Here is a 27,132-nt window from a genome sequence, read left to right on the forward strand (position 1 = left end):
ATGCCAATGGATTTTTTTTTTTTAAATGCTTGTTTTGAGTAGTTAGGCTTCCATTTCTCGTGTAGTTATACTTGACTACGTGGGTGCTTCAGAGGAGAATAACAAAGATAATTGTTTGAGTTTGATGTCTACCCTTGCGCTTCAGCAAATCTTACAGTTTAACACTGACCCCGGATCATGGTTTATCCTGAAAATTCAAACCAACCAGCAGCTTTAACAGTGATGAAAATTAGAAGACAACGGGAACATAACTTGAGAAACTGCTTTGCTTCTAAATGCTGCATGTAAACAAAATGGCATTAATTCAGTGTGTGTTACACACAGTTCAGGAAAGGCTTGTTACCAACAAACTGTCAATCTTATGTCTGTTCATTTGCAGGAAACTTAAATTAGGGGGTGAGGGAAAGTGGGAACATCTGTGACTCACATGGATTGGGAGATAATAAATCTAAACCTATGTTTACATTTAAAATAACATAAAGCTTTAAAAATGTTTCAAACTGTTAAATACTTGTAATACTGTAGATTGTAAATTTTGTGTCTTCATGATTCACTGGGGAAAATGAATTCACTGGGAGTGAGAAAATAGCGCAGGCTGAAGAAGGACAGTTTCCAACACATGAGATTTCACAGCCACTGGATGTTGTGAAAATGAAGCTGGAAAGCATTTGCAATTGCTTGCAGGCAGGTGTGTGCTCCCCTTCTGACTCCCTGTGGCCCATGGAGTCTTGGCACTTCCCTTTGCATGGAATGTCTGAGCAGAAAAGAGAGAGTGCTCTTGCATGGAAATGGGCTGTATTTTGTTGGTCAATTCTGTTTGTATCAGTAAATATATTACATCTATTAAAAGGTTGGCTTTTAATTCAATGCCCAGAGTTATTGAATAACAGGTGTGGAATCATTTGTTCCACTGAAAGTTGGAAGTGAGGAGGGAAGATGAGAGAGACAGACAAAAGAGACAGCCTAGTTTTTAGAGACTGAAAGAGTTTTTATCCCTTGTTGAGGATGTGAATTCAGTGATATTGTCAGTAGAGAGAGTATTGCCTTTTGGTAACGATCAGTATGGCCGAGGTAAGATAACCTTGTCTTGAGCTAGTACAGCAAGACTCTCTTCCCTCCTTCTGAACCCTGGCCATTTTGAATTTCATACTGATGGCCCAGTAACCTGTATGTGATGTATGAAAAGCCTACACACCAAGGTCAAGACAGCGGGGTCTACAAAAGAGGGTAAACATACGTATTGGATTTGTATGGCAGGGTTTGGTAGCAGGAAGGCTGCAGGGATGGCTTCTGTGAGAAGATGCAGAACCTGGACTCATGTCAGATGGAGCCAGTTCCAGCAAGTTTCAAGATGAAGTTGCCACTGGCTAAATCTGAGTCTGTCAGCGATGTTGGAGCACCTCTGTTATAACATATTTAAGAAGGTGTGAAAAGCTCTACACAGCAGCTGTGAGAGGAGCGAGAAGACTGTGAAAGAAACAGCCCTGCAGACACAAAGGTCATGGGAGGAGGAGGGACAGGAGGTGCTTCAGGTGCCAGAGCACAAATTCCCATGCAGCCTGTGGTGAAGAGCAGCTTGAGGTAGGCCCATGGCCCTCTTGCAGCCCATGGGGGAGCAGAGATCCACCCTTAGTCTGTGGGAGGGCCCAAAGCAGGAGCAGATGGATGTCCAAAGGAGACCGTGCCCCCATGGAGAGAGGAGCCCATGCTGGAGCAGTCTGTTCATGAAAGACTCTGCTCTATGGAATGATCCCATGCTGGAGCCAGTCCTGAAGAGCTGTAGACCATGAGAAGATCGCACTTTGGAGAAGTCAGTGAAGGACTTTGTCCCGTGGGGTTGGACTTTATCCTGAAACAGGGGAAGGAAGGAGCAGTGGAAGAGGAGGAAGAAGCAGTGAAGAGACATTACCCATTTCCCCCAGTGCCACTTAGTGGGGGAGGAGGTAGACGACTCTGGGGTGAAGTTGAGCCTAGGAAGGAAGAAAGTGAGGGGGAGAGTGTGTTTAGTTCTGATTTTGTGTCTCAATATCCTGCACTTATTAATTGGCAGTGAGCTAAATTAATCTTCTCTTAAGTTGAGTTTGTCTTGCCCATCACAGTAGTGACATTTCTGAACTTCTGTCAGCCTGATAGGATTTACGATCCAGCCTTGTAACACTGTTGTAGCTCTTTCCTGATCTCTGGCTTGTCAATGTCCTTGTGTACTCCCTTCACACAGTTCACCTGCACACCCCAGCTTGGTCTCTTCTGAAAAGTGATGTGTTCCGTTTCTTCCTCCATATGGTAGATGCAGGTGTTGAACAAGATAGGTACCAGGATAGATGCCCAAGGGAATTCTCATTACAGCATGTCTCTAGGTAGTGTTCAAGCTACTACCCGCTTCCCTTTGAGGCCAGTGGCCTAGACATCGATAATCAACCTATCTAGAGAGCAGTGCCCCTGTCTGCACGTGGGGATGTTGTGGGAGACCATGCTGAAAGCCAAACAATCGAGATAAACAACTCTTTGTTGGTCTTTCATCCAAGATGATAAAAAGGCATGATTAAAGATCTTTGGTGTGTGTGATTTGTGGGTGAGCATTCAACTTATCACTCTCTTCATCTAAATTGCTTGTTTTCCCCCAACATATGGTATTTTCTATACAGGGAGATGAAAGACGACTCTCTCTTAGTCTACAGACTCTCTGGCTGTATCAACAGTCATATGTGGTTTTTGCTCAGCCTGAATAAACTTCACGACATGCTGTCTCTTTCAGAATTGGCACAGCTGAGCAAGTGAGTTGACACTTGTTCTTCCTGCATCATCAGTGTGGTGTTTTATTTGGTTGCACTTAAAAGCTCTGCTGGCTACATACGTATGGCTTTGAAGTTATCTGCGTTGCTGGTGTCATCTAAAAGCTGTCAGGCAGTGAAGTTGTCCCTACAGCCAGAGTTTGGCTTGCAGAACGTTGCTTTGACAGAAGAACCTGAGTTTGCTCTTGACTCTGTCCAAGTCTGTAAGTCTGGCAATGGACTTTGTTCATATTAATAAAGCCTCCAGAATAGTGATGGACTCCCCAACATTGGACACTTTAAAGATTGACCTGGACAAAGCTTTGTCCAGCACCTGGACAAAGGGTGCTGGGCCATCTTGTCTAGATGGTGCTTTTGCCACGGGGGGTTGGACCAGATGACCCTTGAGGTCCCTTCCAAGCTGGTATGCTATGATTTTATGATTAGTGGTAGGAAACAGCATTAGGGCAGCAAAACATGATCCTCCTGTGACTTAGTGACTTCTCAGACTGCCAGAGTGCTTGGTATTAATGCTGGTAGTTTAAGTTCTGTTGGATATTTAATTGAAGTATTGCAAGTTTGTGGGAGTTCTCTGCTCTTGCATTCACTTTCATTGTGAAATAAAATTCTTCTGAGACAGAGGGACTTGCCAATTTTGTTTGCTTTATAAATTGAAGTTTTTCTTAATGTCTGCAGAGAATTGGTGGTACAGTCTTTGCTGGAGCATCAGAGTGGTTTTAATTTTTAAGTAGTTCACTATCCCTCCAACTAAAACCTATTCTGTGAAGTGGCTTTGTGTTGCAGTGACTTTTGGATATGTATTCATACTATGAGTAAGGCCTTAGTGACATTTCTTTTCCCTGAAAAAAAAAAAAAAAAAAAAAAAAAAAAATAGAAGTTTCACTTAAAAATCAAGTTGTTATTTTAAACATCTGAGATGGTAGCAGTTAAGCCATGTGTGACTGGCCAATTTGGAGTGTTAGGTCTGACCTATCTTGAGATTCAGACTCTCTAAGAAAAAAAGATTTTTGCAGAAGTTGTCAAGCGTAACAAAACCTCTGTTGAGGTAAAATGCCCAGGTGAAAAGAATCTGCCACAAGGAATGCCCCATTAGCCTGTCACAGTAAACTGGGAGTGTCACCAGTTTAATGAGTTCTGCTGAATCTCTGGCAGTCACTACGGCAATAGCAAAGTTTCCCTATGTTTGTGCGGTGGTCTGAATTAAACATGCATGCTCCTATTGAGATATTGCTAATACACACTTATAATAAGCTAGCTGAAAGCTGATACTATATTTTTTTACTCCTTTATGGTGCTTGGGTTTAATTTCCATTAGAGTTTTTTTGATTCTGTTTTATTTCCCCTTGACATGCAAATGTCCAGAATCTCTTTCTTGGCACGGCGCGGGGCGGGTAGCCAACCCTCAAAGTGAAGGACAAAACTCAAATCTTGTAAAAGTCCAAAAGCTGCAGCTTGCTGGAAATGGATTTTCAAATCAGACTATATGTGGGGCAGCTTTCTAGCTATAGCAAGTCTCTCTATACTCTCTGGAATGTATGTACAGGTACCTTTGAACACGTGTTTTCATCTGTATTTTTGCTTTAAAATTTCTGAAGGCTTTACTCTTTTAAAGTACATCCAGAGGAAGTGCTGGCACAGAACACTCCCTCCATGTATGCAGAAAAAACTGCTGCATGCAGGGAACCTGACAGGGAAGAAGGCTGAGAGTTGTGCAGATTAGTGGTTCTTCTTTTCTCTCTTCTTCGAAAACATTACTTTTCCAGATTCTAATGAATACTGTGCTTTTCTGCATACTGACTCTGGGGTCAAAGGTTTTGTTAATAATGACAGCTTTTATCTTCTTAGCCTCTTACCTAACAGGATTGGATGATCTGTTGGTTGGCATGAAATATTAACAAATCATTTTTGGCTAAAACCCAGCGTTTCTTCTCCTCATATTAACACGCAGAACTTCTAAGTTTATTCAGTAAAAAACCCCAGACATGACTCCTTGTTGATCTGTTTAGAGTGAAGGTGAACAGAACGTTGTGCTGCCATGCCTATGTCAGTACAGTAAAGTGGTCACTTGTCCTTCAGATCTGAATATTTATAAGAGAGCAAGAAGTTAAATACTATAGCATGATGAGAATTTATCTTCTCCTGTAATTCTTTTGCAACAGTGAGATTAGAGTGCTAAACTTCGTTACAATAAACCTGTTGGTTTTAACTGACCAGTAGCATCATCTGAGAGAGGTGTTTTCTATCAGCTTGAACTACTGTTATTCTTTTTTTTTTAATTGTTCTGATGAAGTTTCTTTAATAAAAACCACATGGCTTTTCCTCTTGCATATTCTGTCTTTCTTGAAAGGAATGTAATTTGCAGTGATCATCTTTAATTGCATACACTTGTCTAATTGTGCTTGTGTTTAAAAATAGTCACATCTTCCTGGCTGTCCACTAAATGAAATACTTTTACTGGCAAACATCCCTGGTCTTCCTTTGTTTTTAAATCTGCTGGTTGCAGTTTAAGAGGGTTCACTGATTTTTCTGAATCTCTGGATTTCTGGTTCTCTTCAGGGAGAAGCAAATAATTGGAATTGATTTTTTGGAGAGGTCCTATCCTATAACTTAGTCTATGAAAGAACAGAGAGTGAAGAGTACTGAAGTCAGTTGGCTGTCTGAATAAATAACTTCAAAAAGACTTTCTCTGCATTTTTAAATCCATAGAGCTTCTGAGGAAAAGACCACTTTAGAGCTTTATCCTCAAGTTTCAAACTCCCATTTTGGTCACTGCTTCTGTTTCGTATCTTTGAACTTCTTTTACTGGCTATAACTGTCAGAGTGATTAATAATAAATATAATTTATATGGAAGTTTTCACACATTATAAGGTAATTAATATAGGTAATTAATGCTAATGCTAACATGCATGTGGAATTAATTTTGTGCTATGAAAAGTGCCACAAATAGTATATGTTATTTAAGTTAAAAAAAAAAAAAAATACATAGAAATAGTTGACTGTGAATTATGTGGGCAATTAACAGTGTGCAATTTTATGCTGGAGGAGAAGAGTGGTTCTAAGGAACTTTTTGTTTTATCCAGGCATAAATAAAAGTAAATTCATTCAGCCTACATGATGTGATGCTGCTAAAGGAATCTGCACCTTTTTGCTTTTACGGGTCAGCAGGTGGTGGTGGGGATTCTGTTCTATTCCCCCAAAAGCGACGATCTACAAGGCATTGTGTAAGATACCAGCTACTAGAGCAGCTGTCCTGGGTTTTGCCTTCCAGCCTCAGCACAGCTTGGTGGCCTCCTCCTTGTCTGGATAGCAGTGTTAGGAAGCAGCTTTTGGAATGCCAGGCCTGTGCCAGGCTGTGCTATGCGGTCAGCTTGTGTGGGGAGGGCGTTTGAAAGCGCTGTTAGCTTGAATTAATAGTGGTGTTTCGCTGATGTAACTTCCCCCTGTAACCAGTTCTTTGCAAGGCTTTCAGCTGCCCTGACAAACCTCTTGGGTGGTGTTGGAGTCCAGGGCATTCCTTTGCCTGCCCTGGAGGGTCAGAAACCTGGGCAGGGGGGTGTAGGACCCCAGCCCAGAGCTCAGAGAGACACTGGCTTTGATCTCAGTCCATGGGAAAGGCTTCCTTCACTGCGAGAGGGTTTACAGGCCACAAGAGTGTGAAAAATAGTAGTTTAGCTTATCACAGGGTGAAGAAACAGTAAATTTAGATTTGTAGCATTGAAGTGAATGGGGGCAAGATGGAAGATTTGGGGCGTTGTCTCCTGCTTCTTCCTTCTTCTTCCCTCACTCCATTTCAGCAGTGATGTTAGCACAAAGTAGTTTAAGGAGATTGGGTCAAAGTAGAGATGACCTGTTTAGTATTAGTAATAAGCATTGGTAAGAAATGATAAATAAAGAATACGTAGCAATTAGTATTAAAGATAACGACAGCCCAGTTCGGGAGGAGTCGTCAGATGTCCAGGCAGCTGCAAACATCTTTGTTGGGCACTGAGAAAATTGTAAGATAAGAGAAATAAACGAAGCATGCAACCTTGAAAAATCAGAACTCGAAGACTCTGTCTCTTTCATCCGTTCGGCACAGAGCTTTGCAGAGGGCAAAAAGACTCTAAAACCACCTAAATCTCGGGGGAAAGCCCCGACATCTGGCGTCCCTGGGTGGAAGCTGTGACTTGTCTGGCTGGGAGAGCGGGAACCCTGCAGCCTTAATTTATGTCAAGTACAACTACTTGTCTTGCTAGTGTGTCTGACTGGCCATTACTACTGGTCTGAGCTACATTTATGCTAAAGCAAGGTTGCCAGTAGAGCCTTATTGGTAAACTGCTTTTTTGTGGACAGTCATAAATGTGTCCTATTTAAAAGCAAGTTAAAAAAAATGGAAATAGTTGAGTCAGGCACCGATACATGTGAATTTTATATAAAGGATGTGTCTGTATGGAAAATTCTCTTTGTACAATTGCATCTGTTCAAAACTATTTCCACTCCTGGAGCATTCAAATGCAGGTGTATAAGAAAGCAAAGATGTCATTTGAAACTTTGGTACTGCATTAGCATAAGAAAGTGCAGAGTCTTTGCTGAACCCTCCCGGGATTCTCTTCTAGCACTTGCTTGTTTCTCCTTGTTCTTTTTAATGTCCTCTTATGCCAGTGTTCCATGTTATTTCTCAAATACTGTTTAAATTCACGACCTAGAATTTTCTCTAGCTCTCCAGCAAAATCTATCACCTCTATCCCATCGGGATTTGTGCAGGAGGGCAATGGCTGGCCAAGGGAAGCCTAAAGCATTGTGTTGTGTTTGATGTATCATCTCCAAGAGGTGGCTTCCACTTCAATGCCCATAGCTTAGCTTTATCAAATAATGCCTCTTCCTCTGGGAATGCAGAACTGTAAATTATGTTTTGAGTGAAGTCATGTAGGTTAAGGACAGGTTTTTGTTCTCCTCATGCTAGCTACTTCATGTTTCCTCCACTTTGTGTTTGAGGGGCATGTAATATTTCAAGTGGGTCAGGAGAGGGAGCTGCCATTCTAGGGGTGGAAAAGAATCTTCTTTACATACAAGTAACACATTTTTTGATTGTGCCTCTGAGTGTATAATTGTGATGGGGTAGCCTGTCTGTTCCTGAAAGAACAAGAGTCCAGACTGACTTCCAGAACATAAAGTTGCAAGTAAGGATTTTTTTTTTTTTTTTACTGCTTTGTTCTACAGCTGATGGTTGCTTTTATCTGTTGCCTGAGGATCCCATTTAGAAGTGCTGACAGTGCTTGTCTCTTGGGAAGAGGTCTGTGTTGCCAGTAGTACATGTAGGTGATAGGGACAATGAGCAGAAGCTCACCCTCATCTGAGTCCAATAAAATAAAAATGTCACTGCTGGTAGTAATGTTGACAATAATAATTGCACGTATAGGGCACCCACCATGGCAGTACCTTTCTATCCTTCACATGACTTTTGTAGAGATTAAAGGCTTTTCAAAGGCAGCATGCCCTCTAGATGACTGATGGAGATGTGAAATTGCCCTGTGTAAGGGTTTCTCCACTGCAGTGGGTTAGCCTTAGCCATCAGCCAGGCTCCTACCCAGCCCACTCATTCAGCCTGCAGGATGGGGGTAGAAAATAAGGAGAAAACATGGGAATGAAAATGCTCATGGGTCAAGATAAAGCTGACTCTTTCCCTAACTCAAATCCACTCCTTCACTTGTGACTTCTGTACCCGCATCCTACCCCCTCACCACCAGTCGTCAGTGGGTCCGCTGTGGAGCTGGCTGAAACCAGCTGTGTCCAGCCTGGGACAGCCCCATGTTCTCTGAAAAAAACCCAAGCAAGTGGTGAAATTATCCCTTCCAGATAATGCAGGTCTTGAGACATGGTAGTTTCTTGCTTCTTTTTTTCAGCAATAAAACAGGCTTCTGAGCCTCTGGATATGCTACTCTAATCTGATTTTGAAGGGCTGTACTGTAAAACTCAGCTAGTGAAAGTGCTTGTTTCAAAAACAACTGTGCAATACCAGCTTTCAGAAGAAGTTAGCATTGTTCAAATCATTTTATAAGTTTGGTTCACTTGTCCAGTTGAGGAAGTGACATGGGTAAGGAAGTGGCTGGAAGCAGGTATGTGTGAAGTGGCAAAGGAAATCTTATACTCTCCCTTCAAATCTCACCTGACCTTCCTGGATCTGCTTTATGTTTGTGTTACTGTACACAGGAATCTCTCCAATGGGTTATTTGGCATGGCTTTGGACTCTTTAGAGATTGTTTGCATCTAAGGTAATTCCCTCTCTGCTCTATTGTCTGTGTATTCTCTGTAATGCTGTGCTGCCAGTTCAGTCTTTGATTCATCTTAATGAGTTTGTACTTTATGAATAATGAAAAATCTTTTCTTTGCTCCTATTGCAGAGCTTGAAAATAGCGTATTATTATTCCCCAGCCTTAGTTCTTAGAATTTGGGTTTCGTGGTTTTGTTTTCTTAGTTTGTTTTTATTGTTACCTTTTTTTTTTTTTTTTTTTTTTTTTTGGACAAGTGACTGCCCTTATATAACAGGTAGAAGGCATAAGCCAGTGCAAGAGACTTTTCCAATGTCACACTAGCATGGCAAATGTACTGTGATCTGACTAGAAGTCCAGTGCCATTTGGGTTTATGTAGAGACTCGGTACATAAAAAGTACGGTGATCTATTTTTTTGTCCTTGTTCAGGCTTCTCCTCCAGTGAACACTGAATCTTCTTGCCAGTAGCTGGTAGAGGCGAAAGTCTGGATGCTGCTAGGAAATGCTGCTGTGCAGCAATAGTGAGATTTACTACACCCACTGTTAGGGGATTTTTCTTTTTTTTTTTGCTTAATGACTTTCTACAAATTCTCATTGGTGTCTTGGTTGCAGGAACCCAGCTCGTTTGCACTGTCGGCCAGTCTGCCCACAGAGAGAATATCCTTAAGTGGTTGTGTGCTTATCTGAAGTCCCCTCTGTCCCCCTGATGGATGTGACTTGTGAGAGTCCTAGTTTTTGAGACTTTTATCATAGGCTTAGAGACTAATTTGAAGGAAGCAGCTTGGTTTGTTGGTTTGGTTTATCATTTGTGGGAGTTTTGGGTTCTTTTTGCTTTGGCGTTTTGACATTTTTTGAGGGGTTCTTTGACTTTGCTTCTAAGCCACTTCTGCACAGGAAATAGCAATTTTTGTTTGGGGCCTTGACAGAAGTGACTGTGAGCAAAATATGTGTTCTTTCAAGGTTATAGGTAAATACCATTCATGAGATGTTTTTGTCTGCTGCTGAAGGGCTGAGGGCTTGGTGGTGTGTGTATGCATTTGGAATTTTTTGTTGGTTTGAGTTTTTTATGCAGGGGCAAGTTAAGGGGACTTCGACTCTTATTTTCAGCTTATTTCTCAAAGGAGCTAACATGAATTTTGTACTGCTTCAGATAAAAGTTCACCTGCGTCATCACTTGCATTTTCTTCTGGGCACATTCAGCAAAGCTGCTTGTTTCTGTGGTCTGTACTGCATTTAAACATCATTTGCATGCAGTAGCAGGCTCTGAAGCAGTACTGATGTTATTGCCATGACAGGGTGAAAGGCTTAATGGTTATTTGAACAGTGTCACATTTTCAAGTGAGCTTGTAGCCAGAACTGAAAATTTAAGTCAGTGGTTGGCTGGTAAGAAAATAACTTGACATTCTTCATTGCAGTTTGAGCAAGTTAGCCAGCCTCATGGAAGTATGATGTGTTAGTAAATAACTTGTTTTTCTTCAATTAGCATTGATTTTATGAAAATAAAGTAGTATTTGCATGATTTCAAGAACAAAAAATGCAACTCTTGCCCCACTCTTACGAATGAGCTCATTAGGCCCCTGGAGGAGGACAGGCACCAAGGTCATGGCTGGTTTGCAGCGTTCCCTCTGCCAGTGTCCTCGCAGCGTGCAAACTGGAATTTGAAAAGGAGCAGCCAACTTTGACAATAGTGCCTATAGCAGCAGTATCAGGGTGGATGAACATGGTTTTCAGTGCAGCTTTTGCAAGCCCAGCCATGGCCTCCAACGTGTACTTGGCAGAAGATATTAGATACCCTTGATTTATAAGAATGTAGAAGAGTTGCATTTTTTGTGCTTAAAATTATGGCACTACTGCTTGCTTTCAGTACAGCTGAGTGTGTTTGAACAACTGAGGGCTTCACTATCCAGAAGAAAGCGAGTTAAGGGACAGATGATAACTGAGCACCAGGAGTCACGGCTAATTAGAAGCGCAGATGGCTTTTATGCGTGTTTAGCCTGTCTGAAACACTTGGAGACAGCACTGCCAGTGACTGCTAAAAGGCAAAGTGAATTCTCACTGCTAAGCAGTACGGCTAACAGATAAAGCCTTGGTTTTGAAAATGAACTTTAGGTTTGCAAATTGAGTTAGTAACAGTTCAGGTGTAAGAGGACTGAGCAGAACATACTGAGCTACTCTGTTTTCAGGAGATGCCAAGGGGAGGAAATGCTGATACCATCAGAGCAGGGCAGTATCAGGCCTGTAGAGGTGAGACTTGCTAGCTGTAAAGGTGCCTTTAAGAATTTACTAGAAGCTTAGACATGGAGTCAGTGACCATGAGACCACAGCAGCCCACTCTTCAAAAAATATTTAACATATTGCAGAATACATAATCTTGTGCTTTCTTTCAAAACAGAGACTAAGTCTGCCCTACCTACCCATTGCTGTTGCTACTTGCTGTTCAGTTAGGGACACACTGTCTTTGATTGGAAATTTAATTGGCTTTGACTTTCCTCTTGGCAATGGCTTATTTTCCTTAATTTTAGTTGTCATTTTGTCAGCTGGCAGACTATTTTATATACCTCCTGGCCTATTTGACAGGTTGTTTTCCCAAGCAGTGCTTCAACTATTTCTGAAATCTGTTAATAGTTTGTTTGTAGCCCAAGCTCTCTAATATGACTCAAGAATTTCAGCCTCTCCACTGCACTTAAGTTTGGGGAAGCTCTTCAGCTTTGCTTGTATGTGCTCTGCAAGTGATCAATGGCATCCTTGCTCTGTATCAACACTAAAATGGGACTTTTCTGGCTTGTATGTCCACTTTTCATGCCCTTTGGCAGAAAACCTTTTAAAGAGTTCTGGAACAGCTAAAATCAACACTAAACAGCTTGTTTAGACAGGGCCAGTTGGTGTAAAACATCCCTGGCTACTCAGTTTTCTCTTTCCTTCATGTCTACCAGGAGCACATTAAAACCTCTTGCCTATTTCCCTGTCAAGTCTGGAAGAGTTTCTAATTAGAGAAGTTAATCTTTGTTTTGTCATGTTTTAGCTGACAAGAATTTCCATAGATTCCCTGAGACTGGGAACTCTCTGGCAGCCAAAAACGTAGCCTACTTGAAATGTGAGCCATTCAGCTGTCACTGTGGCTGTGCAAGGTGCTTTATACCCATCCCGATTGGAGTCCTTGAAGGATTTGCAGTGAGGCCCCATTCAGCATGAGAATTCTCTCTGAATGTGATTCCTGATCCCCAGGAAGATGATGTGAGGGTTAATTTGACATTAGCTTTAATGAAACAGAGTGGACAAAACTCGCATAACTGTTAGGTGAAACACGAATGCCTGTCATGAGAAACTTTATTTTATTTCCTTTCTCTCAGTGATTGCTCACTTGCCAGTCTGCAAGTGTAATTCAGTCTTTGTGTTTCAAGTCCCTGCCTCATGCTAATTCAGTTTTGCCTTAGGTTGCAGCTGTAGTTTTGTTTGTAAGCTGAACATTTCATGCCCACCCTCCCAGTGCTTGCCTGTGAGGTTTCATGGTGCTCACACACGTTCTCCTGAGTTCCAAGGAACATTCTACCAGAAACTGTCAGTGTTTTACTGGATGTTTCCAAACAAAACAACCCAAACAAAAACTCACAAACCAGAAAGAAAACCCTACCAAAACAGAAAGCAAGCACACACAAAACACACACGCACAAATCCAAACAAACAAAAACCCAAGCCAACACAAGGTTTTGCAACTTTTCTTACATCACTGTTCCCAGTTATAGTAGCTTCCACACTAACAAAACAGTAACTCTATATAATAGTATATGCATACTGTTTGTTGCCATGTACTTCATTTTGTGAGATACAGGTTATGCAGACCATTCACATCTGATATTTCTGAACCATCTGTTTAGATCATGATATGACTGGAAAATATTTTTAGTTTATGGTTGGGGTTTTTTAGCTGCATCTTCAGAAAATATGCACAAGTCAAACATCTGTAGAGAGAATTTATTAAATTCCAAATGATTAGATCTATTATGAAAATGTTACTGTACAAAATAATTTTCTTGTCTTTATGTGGTACCAGATTTTGAAAGGGGAAACATGTTTTTAGCTAGTGTTTTGTCTAGAAGAAGGGGAGAAGAAAAAGATTGTGAAAATTTAAAGTTTATTGTAATACAGACATTTTTTTGCTTTAGAGACCACGATCATGCCTTTTGTAATGACTAAGGACAAGCCTTCTATTTTGCCTATTCTACCCATTTCATTCAGTGCACATTAATTTATCAGTCCACAATCTGACCCCCGGGTTGTTAGTCAGTGATGAGGCAGAATAAAAAGAACAGGTCTACTGTTAGTAGAGGAAAGGAGTTAGTTGCTTTTGCCTCCCCCTGTAGTGCAATATCTCAAAGAAAGTTTTTTGTCAGCAATTTGTTGGCCGCAGCAGTTTTATTGTTTAAGTGGTACAAGTTGCTGGGAAAGCTCATTTAGTGACAAGTTAAATGCTACAATCTCCTGTAAGCTATGCATGTAATACTGCATTTTATGGTCTAGCCGTGCAGGGCTATTCTGTATGTAACGCATGTTAAACATTAACTACTGTTTGGGTACAGAAGGTGGAGTGTGCTCTCTCTGCTTTCTATTGGGTGTGTGGCAGTGGAAGATAGACTCGTAGTCAATGCCATAAAGCAAGCAACCATGAGCAGAGAGGGCATCGAGTGCATTTTTGCTACGTTTTGTATTTTTCATGTTCTGCTCTTTCTCTTTTTATTGCTTTTGAGGATTTTCTCCTCCCTCAATTAAGAAAATTCTGTTTAAATTTTGTTGTGCTTTGGTTTGGCTTCTTTCAACAAGTGCTGATTTTACTCCATATCGGAAAATATGTTCTGGATACTTTTTGTTCAGTTTATAACAATTAATGTACAAGTAAAGATGATGATTTCTTAGCAATGTACTGTTTTAAGAAGCCATTGTATTCTCATCTGCCTTTAATAGGATGTTGAACTTTGGTTCTATTATCCACCTCTTACCCCCCTCAAAATAATGAAACGGTATCTTACAATGACAATTTAATGTTGGTATTAAGCTTTTATGCAGCTCATTTTACTGGAGTTCCTTATTCTGCTCGTGAAATTTGATACGATTCCATTTCTGTGCTTCTATTTCGTTAGTTAAAAAAGCCCCAAAAATACAAATTAAATAAAATTTGCTACCCATGCTTGAGCTTGCTTGACCTACTTGGAAAAAATAAAGGTGTAACTCATCATCTTGTCTGTTGCTGAAGAAAACTGATTTTAGACAGCTGAGAACACTGACCGGGAGGTCTGCATGTTATGATTGATGCTGCCTTTGTGTAGAAGGCCAAACTAAAAAAACTGAATGCTTAACTGTGATTTTTGCTGCATTTTAGGGTGAAGTGGCAATGCCTAACATGTTAATTTTAAAAAATAAAAATTGGGGAAAAAAATCCTTAAAGTTGTAAGAGGGACAGCAGTCGCAAATGTGATCAGTACTTCCCTATATAAAGTACAGCTGTAGCTTCAGTCTCTTACTCAGATTTACAGTCGTCTCATGTATTCTTTGGCTAAGGATGTTTTTGCTCAAGAACTTGAATACTTTCTTCCCCAAGTTACTCAACAGGATTTGCATGAAAAATTTGTTTGTTTTTGCCTTTTCCTCCTACCCACCTGTAATCTTCAAACTTTCCTTTTCTAGTTTTGAAGACTGAGTATGTAAATTCTTGCCTTAACCTCAAAACAAATACCCAGGGCAATGCAGCCTACCTTTAAGGATGTGCTAAGTTTTCTTGCCTTACCTGTAGTCCATAGTTGGAGTTTTAGCTGTTAAACATAGCAGCATGGAAATAAAATTTCAGATGGCATACCAAGTAAGATTTACGGCTTTTTTTTGGCCCTTGTTTGTTTCTTCATTTAAAGGCTGTAAATATGATGGTAATTGGCAACATAAATGAAAGATTCGTATCAAATCCCATTAATTTTCTTCACAGTGCTCTTCGAGTATTCAGGCTGTGCAGAATTTATTTTGCAGCTTCAGTGGTGGTGTGGCACTGCATGACAGCAGTTGCTGTTCATAGCCAGAAGATTTCAGGCAGTGTGTTAATAAGCAAGTTTTTCCTGGAGAATCTGACTTCCTGGGGTAAAAAATGATGGCTCTGTGACTTAGGACACTTGTAGGGCATAAGCCTTCCCTTTCTCTTGTACATTTTTAGTTACGATGAACTTTGAATGTTTTCTTGGAGAGTGAAAACTGATGCTGTTGGAATAGCTGCAGACGAGGACAGCATAATCACTCTCTATTTCCTGAGGAAAATAAAAAAGAAATGTCAATGCAATTCTTCAGAATAAATAGAATTGCTATTTTGATAATATTTTCCTTCGTATATCTCTTCTCACACAGTTTAACTTGAAAAGAAACAAACCCACACTGACCAGTTTAAAAGAAAGTGCTTTCTTTTCTGTTACAGAAAAATGCAAAGGGACAGGAGTTGTTCGACCAGATTGTGTATCATTTGGACCTTGTAGAAACGGATTACTTTGGCCTGCAATTCATGGATGCTTCCCAGATTACAGTGAGTATAACTTCAGTTGATTTTTGCACTTTGCGGCAGTTTGTGTCGCCTATCACAAATGCATTGCTGGTGCAGTTCCATGGAGAGATGTCGGCACTGGGGGATGCACTGCTGAAACAAGTGATGCCGTGTCCGCTCCTTGCACATAAAGCTACATCCTCTGAGTGAGTCCCGTGTCATTTTATATGACATGCATGTGACTTGATGGCACACAAGTTAGAAAAACAATGAATGTGGGTAAAGCAAAGTGTTCTTTATGGTTAGTACACTCTCGGTATTCAAAATGTTTTGTGAGCAAGGATTTCTTCTAAATTTTCTATCTTTGCTGTTTCACGTTGTGTTGCTTTGTAGGTTTAGGTTCATTTGCAAGAGCAAAAGGTTTTACGTAAAAATTCTCTTCCCTTTATAAGGACCTCTGGTATCTACAGGTAAAATAAATAAATGTAAAAATACATATTTACAGATCTTCTATATTAATAGGATAGGGTTAAAAGACTACAGCATGGTGGTTGCACTGTATTTACATATATTTAATCTTTATTTAAACAGGAAGTTCAACAAAAACCTGCACTGTGGATAGAAAATATGCATATTTGGAAAATAAGTGTTTCCTTTAGTGCTCTCTGGTCAGTTTGTAACTGTTTTTTCCATGAAGCGACACAAGATGTCTTCTCTGGGATAACAGAATAAAATAATGGGAAAATGGAGCTGCAATATTGACATCCTGGGAAGTGTAGGTTTGAAGTTTATCATCCCAGAATTCTCAGCTTCATTCTCTAACAAGCTTGAGTCAAAGGGTGGATCAGTGTTTAAGCTGCTGCATTATCATCTGTGTTTTATCAGTCATTTTAAACAACAAACAGGAAACCTGTCCAGGTACTGTAGTGACTTGACCCTGGAAGAAGGGAATCTGTGGATTTGTGGAGAAGTGGTATTCTTCTATTTAAACATTATCCTGATGTCTAAATTAATTTAAGATAATATCACTGAAAATTGATGTTTTGAATGAAGTATGTTCATAATGGGTTTGGGATTTTTAGGTGGTTTAGTGTGTATATGCTCCTGACAAAATTTTTAGTATGTAAATTGTGTGTACTTTTATGATGGATCTGATTAAAAGGACGCAGCTAGTAGCGTGGAGCCTGCTTATGATGGGAAAACTACATCATATTGTCACTGTCAAATCATCCAACTGGGAATTTGATAGCTAGCAGTAGTTACCTAGCAAGGAGTTCCATAATGTTTTGAAAGAAGGAAAACAGAAAGAGAGAGTGAAATATCCTTTCTCAGCAAAAATGAGGGCAGATCAGCTGAAAGCCAGGCTGAGGAAGCTGGGAAGACTCATTTTCTTGTATGTTTGCAAAACTGAAGAGCTCTTTTGACTGGTAAGAAAGATGCAGATGCAAGTAGCTATGTCTTCTGTATGTACTCTCTCACTGGTGTTGTGGGCAAAATATGATATACATGCAAGGGTTTTAGCTTTCTTTGTATATTATTTCTTTGTTCTATTAAGGATGGAATTACATGATACATCAGCAGTTACAAGAGGGATGAAGGCTGTGAACAGCTGCTAGGGGGATTCTGAAAAAAGCCAACTCTGGATGCAGGGCATTGGTGGTAGGGTTGTAGTTTCCTGAATTGGGAGGAGTGTTGAGGGCAAAGTTCTTTACCTTAACTGAAGTGCAAGGCCAAAAGCTCTTACTTGGCTCTTGTTTCTTTTTTTTTTTTTTTTTTGTCTGGCTCAAGCTTGGCAGAGAGTAGAGCTTCGAGTACTTCAAGGCACAAGCTTTTGTCTTGCCCAGCACCCTGTGCCAAAAGGTTCCATGCTTTTAACAGCTTTCCTTCTTCTGTTTGGAACTTGTGACCTGCTCTTTTCCTTTGCACGGCGATTAATGCATAGCCTCCATGGGCTTCTGCTTAGTGCCAGCCCAGACACACAATGGCAAGTGAGGAGATTAAAGATGTGTAAACCCCTTCGAGGCTCTAAGCCTTTGTCTTTAGTATGTATTGTTAAGGGCTAAACATCTTTAAGCCACCATTACAAGTAAGAGAGCGCAAAATAGTCTTTGAATAGTGGAGATTGCTTCTGTGTGCGCCAAGGCCAGCAGCTTTTGAGTGTGCTGTGTTTCCTGCAGTCCTGTAGCTTCACCAAGGAGTTGGAACAAGCAGTGTTGATAGCTGTGATTTAGAAAACAAAATCGTGATTAGAGTTTATTTGCTTTGAAAGAGAAAAAACTTTAATTGTTTGAACAGTTTATTTTCAATACAAACCCCCCCCATAAAGATGTAAAAAGCAAGATGTCAGCAGTAATGCAGAAAATACTGCAATGCCTATTCAGTGAACTCTGCATTAGTTTGCATCTTGTGCTCTTTGAAGTTATCCATCAGAAGAATGTAGAAGGATGCAGAATGATAAAAGAATGTAGATAATCATCTTATAGTTTATTCAAAACCAAATCTTAGTGCACTGTTGTATTTTGAGTTACTTGCTATTAACTCTAGTAGAAATATTCTAATGCAAGAAAACAGTTTCTTATTCTAGCTCTTACAGAACTTCAACAGAGTAGTTGTGCTTGGGGTGATTGAAGAGTGTTCCTCTGATGTAGGAGGTCTCTGCAATGGTTTAGAGAAAACACAAAGCTTATTGGGTTTTTAGGTATTTTTACTACAGTCTGTGTTTTCTAGTGAAGCAGGAGGCCTTGAAAGCTTTAGCTGCAGTTGGGAATAGCAATGATAAAATCTTGGTAGACCATGCTATTGAAGTTTAGTTGCCATGAGGAAGTATTTTGCTGATCTTTGTAGAAACTGGTTGCGTGCAACATATTCTGTGGTTGGTTTGGGTGTTTCACACTTGTTTTTGGCAGTTGGTAGCTAATGTTTATTCATTTTCTATCCACAAGTGTCCTTTCTTTGTCTCTTATTCTAAGTCATCTTAATAAAAAAAAAAAGGCTTTCAGCTTCACAGTGTGGTTAACAGCTCCTTGCAAGCTCTTTATTTCATAGGGTTTCTCAAGATTTAGGTGTCTCAATTTCTACGGTTGCATTCTTTGTTCCAATTTTCTGTCCTATGATGCCAAAACATGGATCCCCTCCCAGCCCCTCCTGTGTTTCACAAGAATTCATTACTGAGGGATTGCCCACATTTATTACCTTGGAATTTTCTTGCTTCCATCATGGTTTTGTTTCTGTTTGCAAGAACAATTATAGAGTAATTGAGGGGAAGAATTTTTAAGATAAATATTTGAATTACCTTTTTGTTTGTTTGTTTCTGTTTTTGTGGGTTTTTTTGGTTTTGTTTTGTTTTTTTGTGCAAATGAGTTGCTGTCATCCCTGGGAATGAATGGAAGCGAAAGAATTAATATGCCCCTTTTCTCGCATGTGTCTCTTTCTGTGATCCTCTAAGTCGTTTAAGTCCTTTATGTCTGATCTCTAATGTCTCAAAGACCCCTTAGCTTAAAGAAGGTCTGTATGGAACAGCCTTTCCCAGCTGTGCTCTGCAGCCTCTTGAACCATTCTGAGGATGTGTGGTTGCACCCAGTGTATCTGGCATGTTGGGAAGCACTGGATTTACAGTGTTTGTACAGCAAGACTGATGTGTCAGGACACCCTGTGCCTCCTGCAGCCTATGGTGGGGACCAAGGAAGATGAGTTCCAGGACCAACCTGCAGTGAATTGTCCTGGTAAACCATGTTTGCATTTGAACTTCCCAGTTCAATTTCCAAACTTTGAGTTTAGACCAATTTCTAAACTGAGTTTTGATGCAAGAGGTGAGAAGGTAGTGGAGGGAGAACATGGAGAAGATTGTGCAGAAGTGAAATAGGCTTTCATGAAGGCAATTGCTCCAAGTACAAAAACAAGAGGGGAAAAAACACGGCTAGAGCTGTGTTGCCCAGAGTGGGCCTGACCAGCAGTGTGTCAGGATGCACTGATTCTGACACTGAGGTCCTCACTTCTATGAAAGGCAGCCTTCTGGCCAGGTTTTTCTGGGGGAGCCAGGATCATGGATGACTCACGACAAAATGCGGGGGGGGGCAGGTAGGAAGCAAGCTGGACTACAAATAAGTACCTTTGTTTCCTGTACACATCAAGAACTAGATTCCTGGATGTTTCAGCAAGTATTGGGTCAGGGAGTTGTAGTGCCTTGGTTCATTATGACTGCCTCTGCTGTATCTATCTGAATTTTCTTTTAAGGGCTCATTAATCAGGTTTTTTCAGCTGCTGCTTTTGATATTACTGCCATGACTTCTAAAGATGTGAGGGATGTGGAAAAATGAGCAGTTCAAACCAGTCAATTAGCCTCATAGGGTGATATCTGGGAGTCTTTTTTCTTTTGTACTTCTTAATACTTTAACAAGTGTTCATGAAGAAGAAAATTGGGCCTTATACACTGCATGTGGGAAAGAAGAGAGACTGGTAAATATTTTCATAATGCTAAGTGTTTCCTTTTCTGCTACTGTTCAAAACCTATTATTTTCCCCATGAATAAGCTGTGACATTCCTCTGTGACTCAGTTTCCCCTCTCTGAACCTCTCTTGTTCTTCAGGATGATGAGCACTTTGGGACTGTGGTTGTTGCAGGATGTGTGTCTATCGATTGTAGCCAGGAGCAAAAAATACCAGTCACAGATGGATGGTCCCAAAAGCTGGGGAACATCCTGTAGCACTCGATGCTTCAATTTCTAATAGTGGCAGTGATAGGAATGACAGTTCAGTAACTGGACAAAGGCGCTGTGGTTGACTCCACAGTGATGCAGAACATCTGATGAATGTGGAACACTTCCAGCTGTGGCTCTCCAAGTCTGTATTATGGTTTGTGAACACCTGGTGGAAGATTCCAAAACACTACCAAATTCCAGGCTTTAGTCATCCAGTAGAACCTGCTGTTTGGGGAGGACATTTTGCTGACACAGACTTGAGAAGCAGGTGTACAGGGCACGTGGTTGTGATGCTGTCTGTCAGTGATGCTTCTGCACCTCTCTCCTGAGTGTTAAGAGTTCTCTCCAGGACAGCAAACAGTTTGTGCTGGTTTCTTTTTTCTTTGTGTGTGGCTGGAGCATAAGCTGAAGTGTTTTTCTCAGTTTTCTTCCACAGATTTAGTCAGGTTTGTTGCCTACTTGTTACAAATCCCTTCAGTTTATTTTTAAATGTTTGGACATAGGCATCAAAAGTAAATTGCTAGAATTGATCTGGTGTGGTATCAGCTTTCATTGTCTGTAAAGTAAATCTAATGAGAAATATACTAGACCAGGCAAGTTTTTCATATAATTCTTATATAATTCTGTGTTTTCTGTCACATGAAGTCTGCAGAGCAAAATATTCTTTGGTTATCACATGGATATGAATTTGGATAGGCTAATGGTCTTGAAGGATGTGCCTATATCTCTCTGTTATTCTTGGATGGTTTATCTGGTCTGCAGTTAAACCACACCATTTATCAGGATGCTTCTGAGCTGGCTCTGTGCTGGCTCAGACTGGGACATGCCAGACTTCCGTGAATGCCACACAATATGTGAAGGTCTCAAGGCTGGTAAAGACCCATTAAGGCCTACCAGTGCCCTCACAGCTCTGGAGTGGCCTTGTACTTCCCAAGATCACAATCCAGAGTTTTATCACAGCTCCATCTGCCCTTCTGCTGCTGGACAGCATTGCTTGCACCCTGCATTGCCTGTGCTGTCTCAGTGTGTCTGACTTGGGGAAGGTGGCAGCCCTTCTTCACGGGGCAGGAGAGAACTTGGCATGGGGACTGCAGAACGGTGTCAGTTGAAGGGGGATGCTGCTGGAGAGCAGCTGGTCTGACTTGCTCAGGCCAGAGACAAATCAGAAAACTGATAAAACTTTGCACCTGGATCAGGTTGGTCCTCGCACGTCCAGGAGCGTTGATGTGGTACTGTACCACTGTGCCAGGGCCCTGTTCAATGAGATACTGACAGCAGTATCCAAAGAGAGTCTAAATTAAAACTGGGCAGCTGACACTGAAACTCCTGTAGGATCCTGACAGTATTTTGTGAAAAGCTGGTCTCATCTGAGCCCAAACGCAAACAGTTCACCTCATTAATTCCAGCTTGGTTTTATAATGCTGTTTGAGTAGAAGTACATTCCTTTTTTTTTTTTTTTCTTTCTTTCAATTTGGATAGGTGAGATTGTAGAGCAGCATCCTGAAAGATGCCTGCAGGTCTTGTCTGTTGAAGAGGGTGTCTCTATCCAAGCTCCTCAGAGCAGCTTCAGTTGTATCTGGTTTGCTGGGGCTTTGTCCATTCATCTTTGATACCCTCAAGGATAATGGCTCCATAGTCCTTCTGGGCACCTGTGCTTTGTCTAAACAGCCTCATGGCGACAGTCTTTGTCTAGCTGGGATTTCTCCTGAGGCTGGTGCCACTCATCCTTCTTCCATGGAATACCTCTGAGAAGAGTCGATCATCTTCTCTACAGCCTTTCAGCAGGCAGCTGAAGTCACCAGTCAGGTGACCCTTCATTTTCAGGAGGAGCATAACTTTCTAGGAGGGATTAGAGAAACATGAGAACAATAGCTCATTGTTTTAAGTTGTGAAATCTTGGGAGATTATCCTGTTTCTAAGTGTATGTTTGTGTACTCCCTGAGTTTCTACGTGACTCGAGTTCTCATTTGGTTTTCTGTAATAATGTTGAAAGGTGACCTGCAAAAGAAAAGAGGGCCTTTGCTACCTTTTAAATCTGTAAATGTAGAGAAATCCCCAAACTGTGGTTTGGTGGGTAGAATTTTTATTGGCTTGATTTTCTGGTGATTCCTTTCTCCATGTGATGCATACATTTTTAACCTCTCTGCTTTAGAAGGCTGTGTGAGTAATGGCAGGCAGCTTGGTAGGATTCAGGTGCCTAGGAAACCAGAAAGCAAGAAGACAGTTGAAGAGATAATTGACTTTTGGTTTTAAAGATGCTGGCTTTTGTTTAGCCCACCTTCTTCTCTGAACTTGATCATTGGGCATGATTCTCTTTCTTGTACCTCCAGGCACTACTTGAGAAAGCATTTTACAGAGGGCAAATAAAACTTCCAGTAAAAATGGTCTTTCTCTTACTGATAGTTAAAGATCTAAATAAGCATGAGGGAGAACAGTCTATTCAAGATGTTCTTCATGCATTTTAAACTAGCAAAGAAAGCAAACCAAAAAGGGTCAAATGTAATTTTTTCCTTTTCAGGTCACCTTTGAGGGCTGTATAAATCAAGACAAGGAATTTTCATTCTTTTAGGAAGCAAGTAGAGTGGCGATGGAATTTGCAAAGCTCAGGTGTGTGATGAGATTGTGTCAGCCTGTGGAAATCCTCATTTCAGTCTTCATTTGGCACTTGCATGGGTTCTTAAAAGTTGACTTCTTTAGCAGTTGTAGTTTATCTGCTGTATCTTGACACAAATATATCTTTCCCATGCTGTATATCAATTTTGACAAAATACTGGCTGCTACCATTAGGAAATGTTGAGGTACTTATTTTTTCCTCTTCACTTAGATAAAGTGACTGAACAACAGGAGGGCATGCTGAGATAAATACATGGTTCCAGTATTTTAAGAAATTATTTTTTTAAATGGTGCTTCTTTCACGTGGAATTGATTGGTGTTTGTTTTCAACACATGAATCCCAGTCAATGGCTGCTGCGTTATGTCAGTTAATACCATAGGAAGCATTATTCATTTGATGGAGCAAAGAAATGTTGTTGATATTAAAGAGGAATAAATGGAAGTTTATGTAGCCTTTGACCTTCCAGTTTACCTAACAAAGTTAAAGGAGGGACCACAGTGGTCTCTGCAGCTGATGATGGGAGAGGGTGGTGCTGAGGTCTCCTCCCTGGTATTCTGTGAAAGGATGCCTGGGAATGGTTCAAAGCTGCATCAGGAGAGGTTCAAACTGAACATTGGGGAGCATTTCTTTACCAGGAGGATTGTCAAACACTGGAACAGACTTCCTAGAGAAGTAATTGATGTCCCAGGCCTGTCAGTCTTAGGAGATGCTTGGGCAATGCCCTTAATAACATGAAGTGGTCAGGCAGTGGGACTAGATGGTCGTTGTAGGTCCCTTCCAGCTGAACTACTTGTTCTGTTCTAGCATAATCATAGAATTCTGACTACCTGCAGTTTGATCAGGTTTGGGTTTTTCTTCCCTTACTATGGTTAAAGCAGCTTAGACGCTATCTTTTTATTGTAACACCATCGTAAAGCAATTAATCCCTTTCCTTCTCCTTGTTCTGCACTGATATTTCCAAGTCCAAACAGGATAGGGGGATTATGGTGGTTGAAATGAATCTGGTCAGTCTTGGTCCTACACTGTGAGATCCATAGTTAAGTTTCTCTGCTAAGTCTGGATCCTGAAATGATGTACGATTGTCTGTGATTGTGCCGGAGCACACGATAGGCAGAGCTACGGTCTTAGGTGCTGGGAGAGCAGGGCTCCTCTTTTTTTTTTTTTCAGATTCCTAGTGAGTCTTCAGAATTCATTGCTTTCACTTCCCTCTAACTGAGCCAGCAAGCAGTATGTAGCCAAGCCCAAACCTATTTTAGGCTTTAGCTAGAGTGCTTTGATTTTTTTTTCAGCTCAGAGGGACATTTGGAAAGCTGGTGTGGTACACAGTGTGAAGAAGCCCTCTGACATTATCTGAGGCAAAGGAGTGTTAAAATGCAGCCTGATTTTCACAGAAATTGCACAAAATATCCGGCTTTGAAATTGGAGATGGTTCATGAATCTGCAGGAAAACTTCCAAGCCTGGGAGCTCTGGGCCAATAGTACTGTCAGTCCATGCGTTACCGCCGTCTTTGTGTTTATAATCCGTGTGGTGGCACATCACACGCTTGATGCGTAGCATGGCGTGGAGTAGAGCAGCAGCTCACTGTTGCTTCTGAAGAGAGGTGACTTTAATGCTTGCTGTGCTTTATCTCCTGGAGCCGCCTGCCTCTGGCTGCTTAGGTACAGAGAGGGATGATAGTTTCCTGTCTAAGCTATAGTCTCGGTTAATGGTCTGCACAAGCGGTTCCTGGAGTCTTGTCAGGTATTTTTTAGCCGTTATTTGAAGTATTTGCACTTGCAAACAATCAGTTTGAAACTTACTCTTATTTGAGCTTTAATGTACCTTAAAGACTCCATGATGAGAAAGGGACTATCAGCTGTTTTCTCATCGGAAATTTTTGTCATTCAGGTTGTGCAGTGCTTGTTCCAGAACATGTACTAAAAGGATTTTTTGGCATGTATTATTGATGTTTTTTACATGAAGCTAAACTTTCCTTTTAATGCATTCATTATATTTGTCTTTGAGGGGCTTTTCTTTAGCCAAAATAAATATTGAATAGACAGACATTTTCATAGCTAGGTGTTTGAAGAATAAAAAATTAATCTGCCCTGGAGCTGTGAAAGTAACAGACTTATATAATTTAGTTAAAAAAAAAAAAAAGGCAGAGTTTCAATGTTGATATTTTTTTCCTTACCAAAAATTTGAGATTTCACAAAGCTGTAATTTTTCATAAGAGAGCAAAGCAGAGACAAAGTAAATTACTTGCAACTCTAAGGAATGTATTTATATGAGCTGCTGTAATGTTTTATTTCCATTCTGGTAGACATTTCTACCGGATTAGGGATTATAAGAATGGATTTCTTGGCAGCCTCACCAAATAAAATCTCCTTCAGAATCATTGTTCCATTTCTCTTTCTACCTCTTGTGAGATTTATTTATCTTAAGGCTCGTAAACTGTCAGACTCTGGATCTGTACACATCTATACCTGTGATAAATGTATGCTTTGGTTTAGAACATACTTAGTAAATAAATGCCAGTATTAATAGACAACAAATAATTTTTCACATTTATTTAGTCACGGTAGCATGGTGTTGGTGTAACGATGAGTAGTCATTGAGAGATCATCCTTTTTCTGAAAACATTCATGCTTTAGGAAAGAAGGGGCTTTTTTCCCTAAGATTTTGTTTCATAGTCCATAGTTAATAGTTTTAAAATATATATAGAGATAGAAAAAAAATATTTCAAGGAAATCCAGAACACTCTTTTCATTTTTTTATGTCAGAAATATTTACATGGAGTTGCTTCCAATAAGATTGCAGCCTTCTGTAGGACATTGAGAGACTGTGAAAAATTTAAGCTAAATTTATACCAGATTGTGTTTATTGCTGCCTTTCTGTAGATGCAACTTACACTGACAAGAGAGTGTGTAAACTTTGCTGGGAATCATATGTTTTTGTCATCACTGTTGCACTATTCCGGATTTTCTGCCTTAGTGTAAAAAGGAAGGGGTGGGGTGTACATCACATGTTTCCTTAGTGTTTTTAGTGGGGTTCAGGCACCATCTTTACCTTGAAAAAACTTGGCTGTGATGCAGTGGACGGGTGGATAGTACAGGATCTGGAGGGTCTCCATCAAACAGAGGTTTAAAGGAGTCTGAAACTCAGGGGGTTGGGGCAAAAGGGTGCTTTCCTTACGCACCACTGCTTTGTGGCCTTGGATTTTGAAGTTTCTGCTCTGGAAGACTGGCTTCCCTGGCAGTACTGATTAATTTAAAAATCAAACTTTCTCCATGTGGAAGAAGAGAAGTTATTAAATGTGCCAATAAACACTTTGACCAGTGTACTGAAGTTTAGAAAATAAATATTTCCTTATAAGAGATTTTTATCTGTTAAATTTTATTGTGATCCATTTTTGGAGTCAACAAAATCTTGAAATGGAACTTCTTTTAAGTGTGGATTTTCTTTTTTTAGCACTGGTTGGACCATTCAAAATTCATTAAGAAGCAAATAAAAAGTAAGTACTATGTCTCTGCCTGTTTATTTTGTTACTTTGTAAAGAATTGGAATTTAGTGTATTAAAACATGATAGAGAATGTTTAAATATGGCCTTTAATGAAATAAATATTTCTTAGGAAATAGTTTTAATTTAATGGGTAATTGGCTGACTATATTATATCTAAATGCAAGAGCACTTAAGCACAAGCCCAGCCTTCAGAAGCCCTTGTTAAACCTGTGCTGTTTCTCTGAGGCAGAATAGGTTGCCAGGTAATTTCAGTCTGATCTGTGAAATTAGGTTGCCTGGACACAGATCACAGTTCCTGTCACTGCTTCTGATCCAGAACAGATATCCTGCAATTTCTGTCAGAGAGTGAATGGAAAATACTTTATTGTGTAATGATTAATTTTTAATTTTTTTTTCCAGAATATTATCTTAGAAGTAAAAGTAACAGAAATACCTGCTGTTTTGTCAAATGTAGTTTTGAAATAGCTGCTATTTCATCAAAGGTAGTTTCGGACAGAAGGGTTGGGTTGGGCCACTGGGTTTTCTGTGAAAATTTTCTGAGGCATGGAAGTAGCTCCAGGATTTTTGATAATTGGGATGCAGCATTGGCATTAACATGTATAGTTATAATAATGCAGTTGGCAACAGACATGGGCCATGAAGTCGTGGCTTCTGTGAGATTAAAATGGGTTTTTCGAGGAAATTTTTGACCCCCTTACAGGACATCACGAAGATAGGCCCTGATAGCTTCAGTGGTGCTTTGTCTTTCTTTTTGACAAATACCCAA

The 27,132-nt window shown here is 40.4% G+C and overlaps 1 protein-coding gene across 4 annotated transcripts in view; it reads left to right on the forward strand.

Annotated features, from left to right (window-relative positions):
- Window positions 1-27,132, forward strand: part of EPB41L4B (erythrocyte membrane protein band 4.1 like 4B) — a 170,248-nt gene that overhangs the window by 36,155 nt on the left and 106,961 nt on the right. For all 4 annotated transcript variants that reach the window (XM_040078806.2, XM_040078816.2, XM_040078825.2 and 1 more), the window contains exons 2-3: window positions 15,491-15,595; window positions 26,315-26,357. In XM_040078806.2, coding sequence (XP_039934740.1) covers window positions 15,491-15,595; window positions 26,315-26,357 — 148 coding nt within the window. The remainder of the gene's footprint in view (window positions 1-15,490; window positions 15,596-26,314; window positions 26,358-27,132) is intronic.

This window comes from Hirundo rustica, chromosome 1 (genome assembly GCF_015227805.2).
Source record: "Hirundo rustica isolate bHirRus1 chromosome 1, bHirRus1.pri.v3, whole genome shotgun sequence".
Classification (NCBI taxonomy): Eukaryota; Metazoa; Chordata; class Aves; order Passeriformes; family Hirundinidae; genus Hirundo; species Hirundo rustica.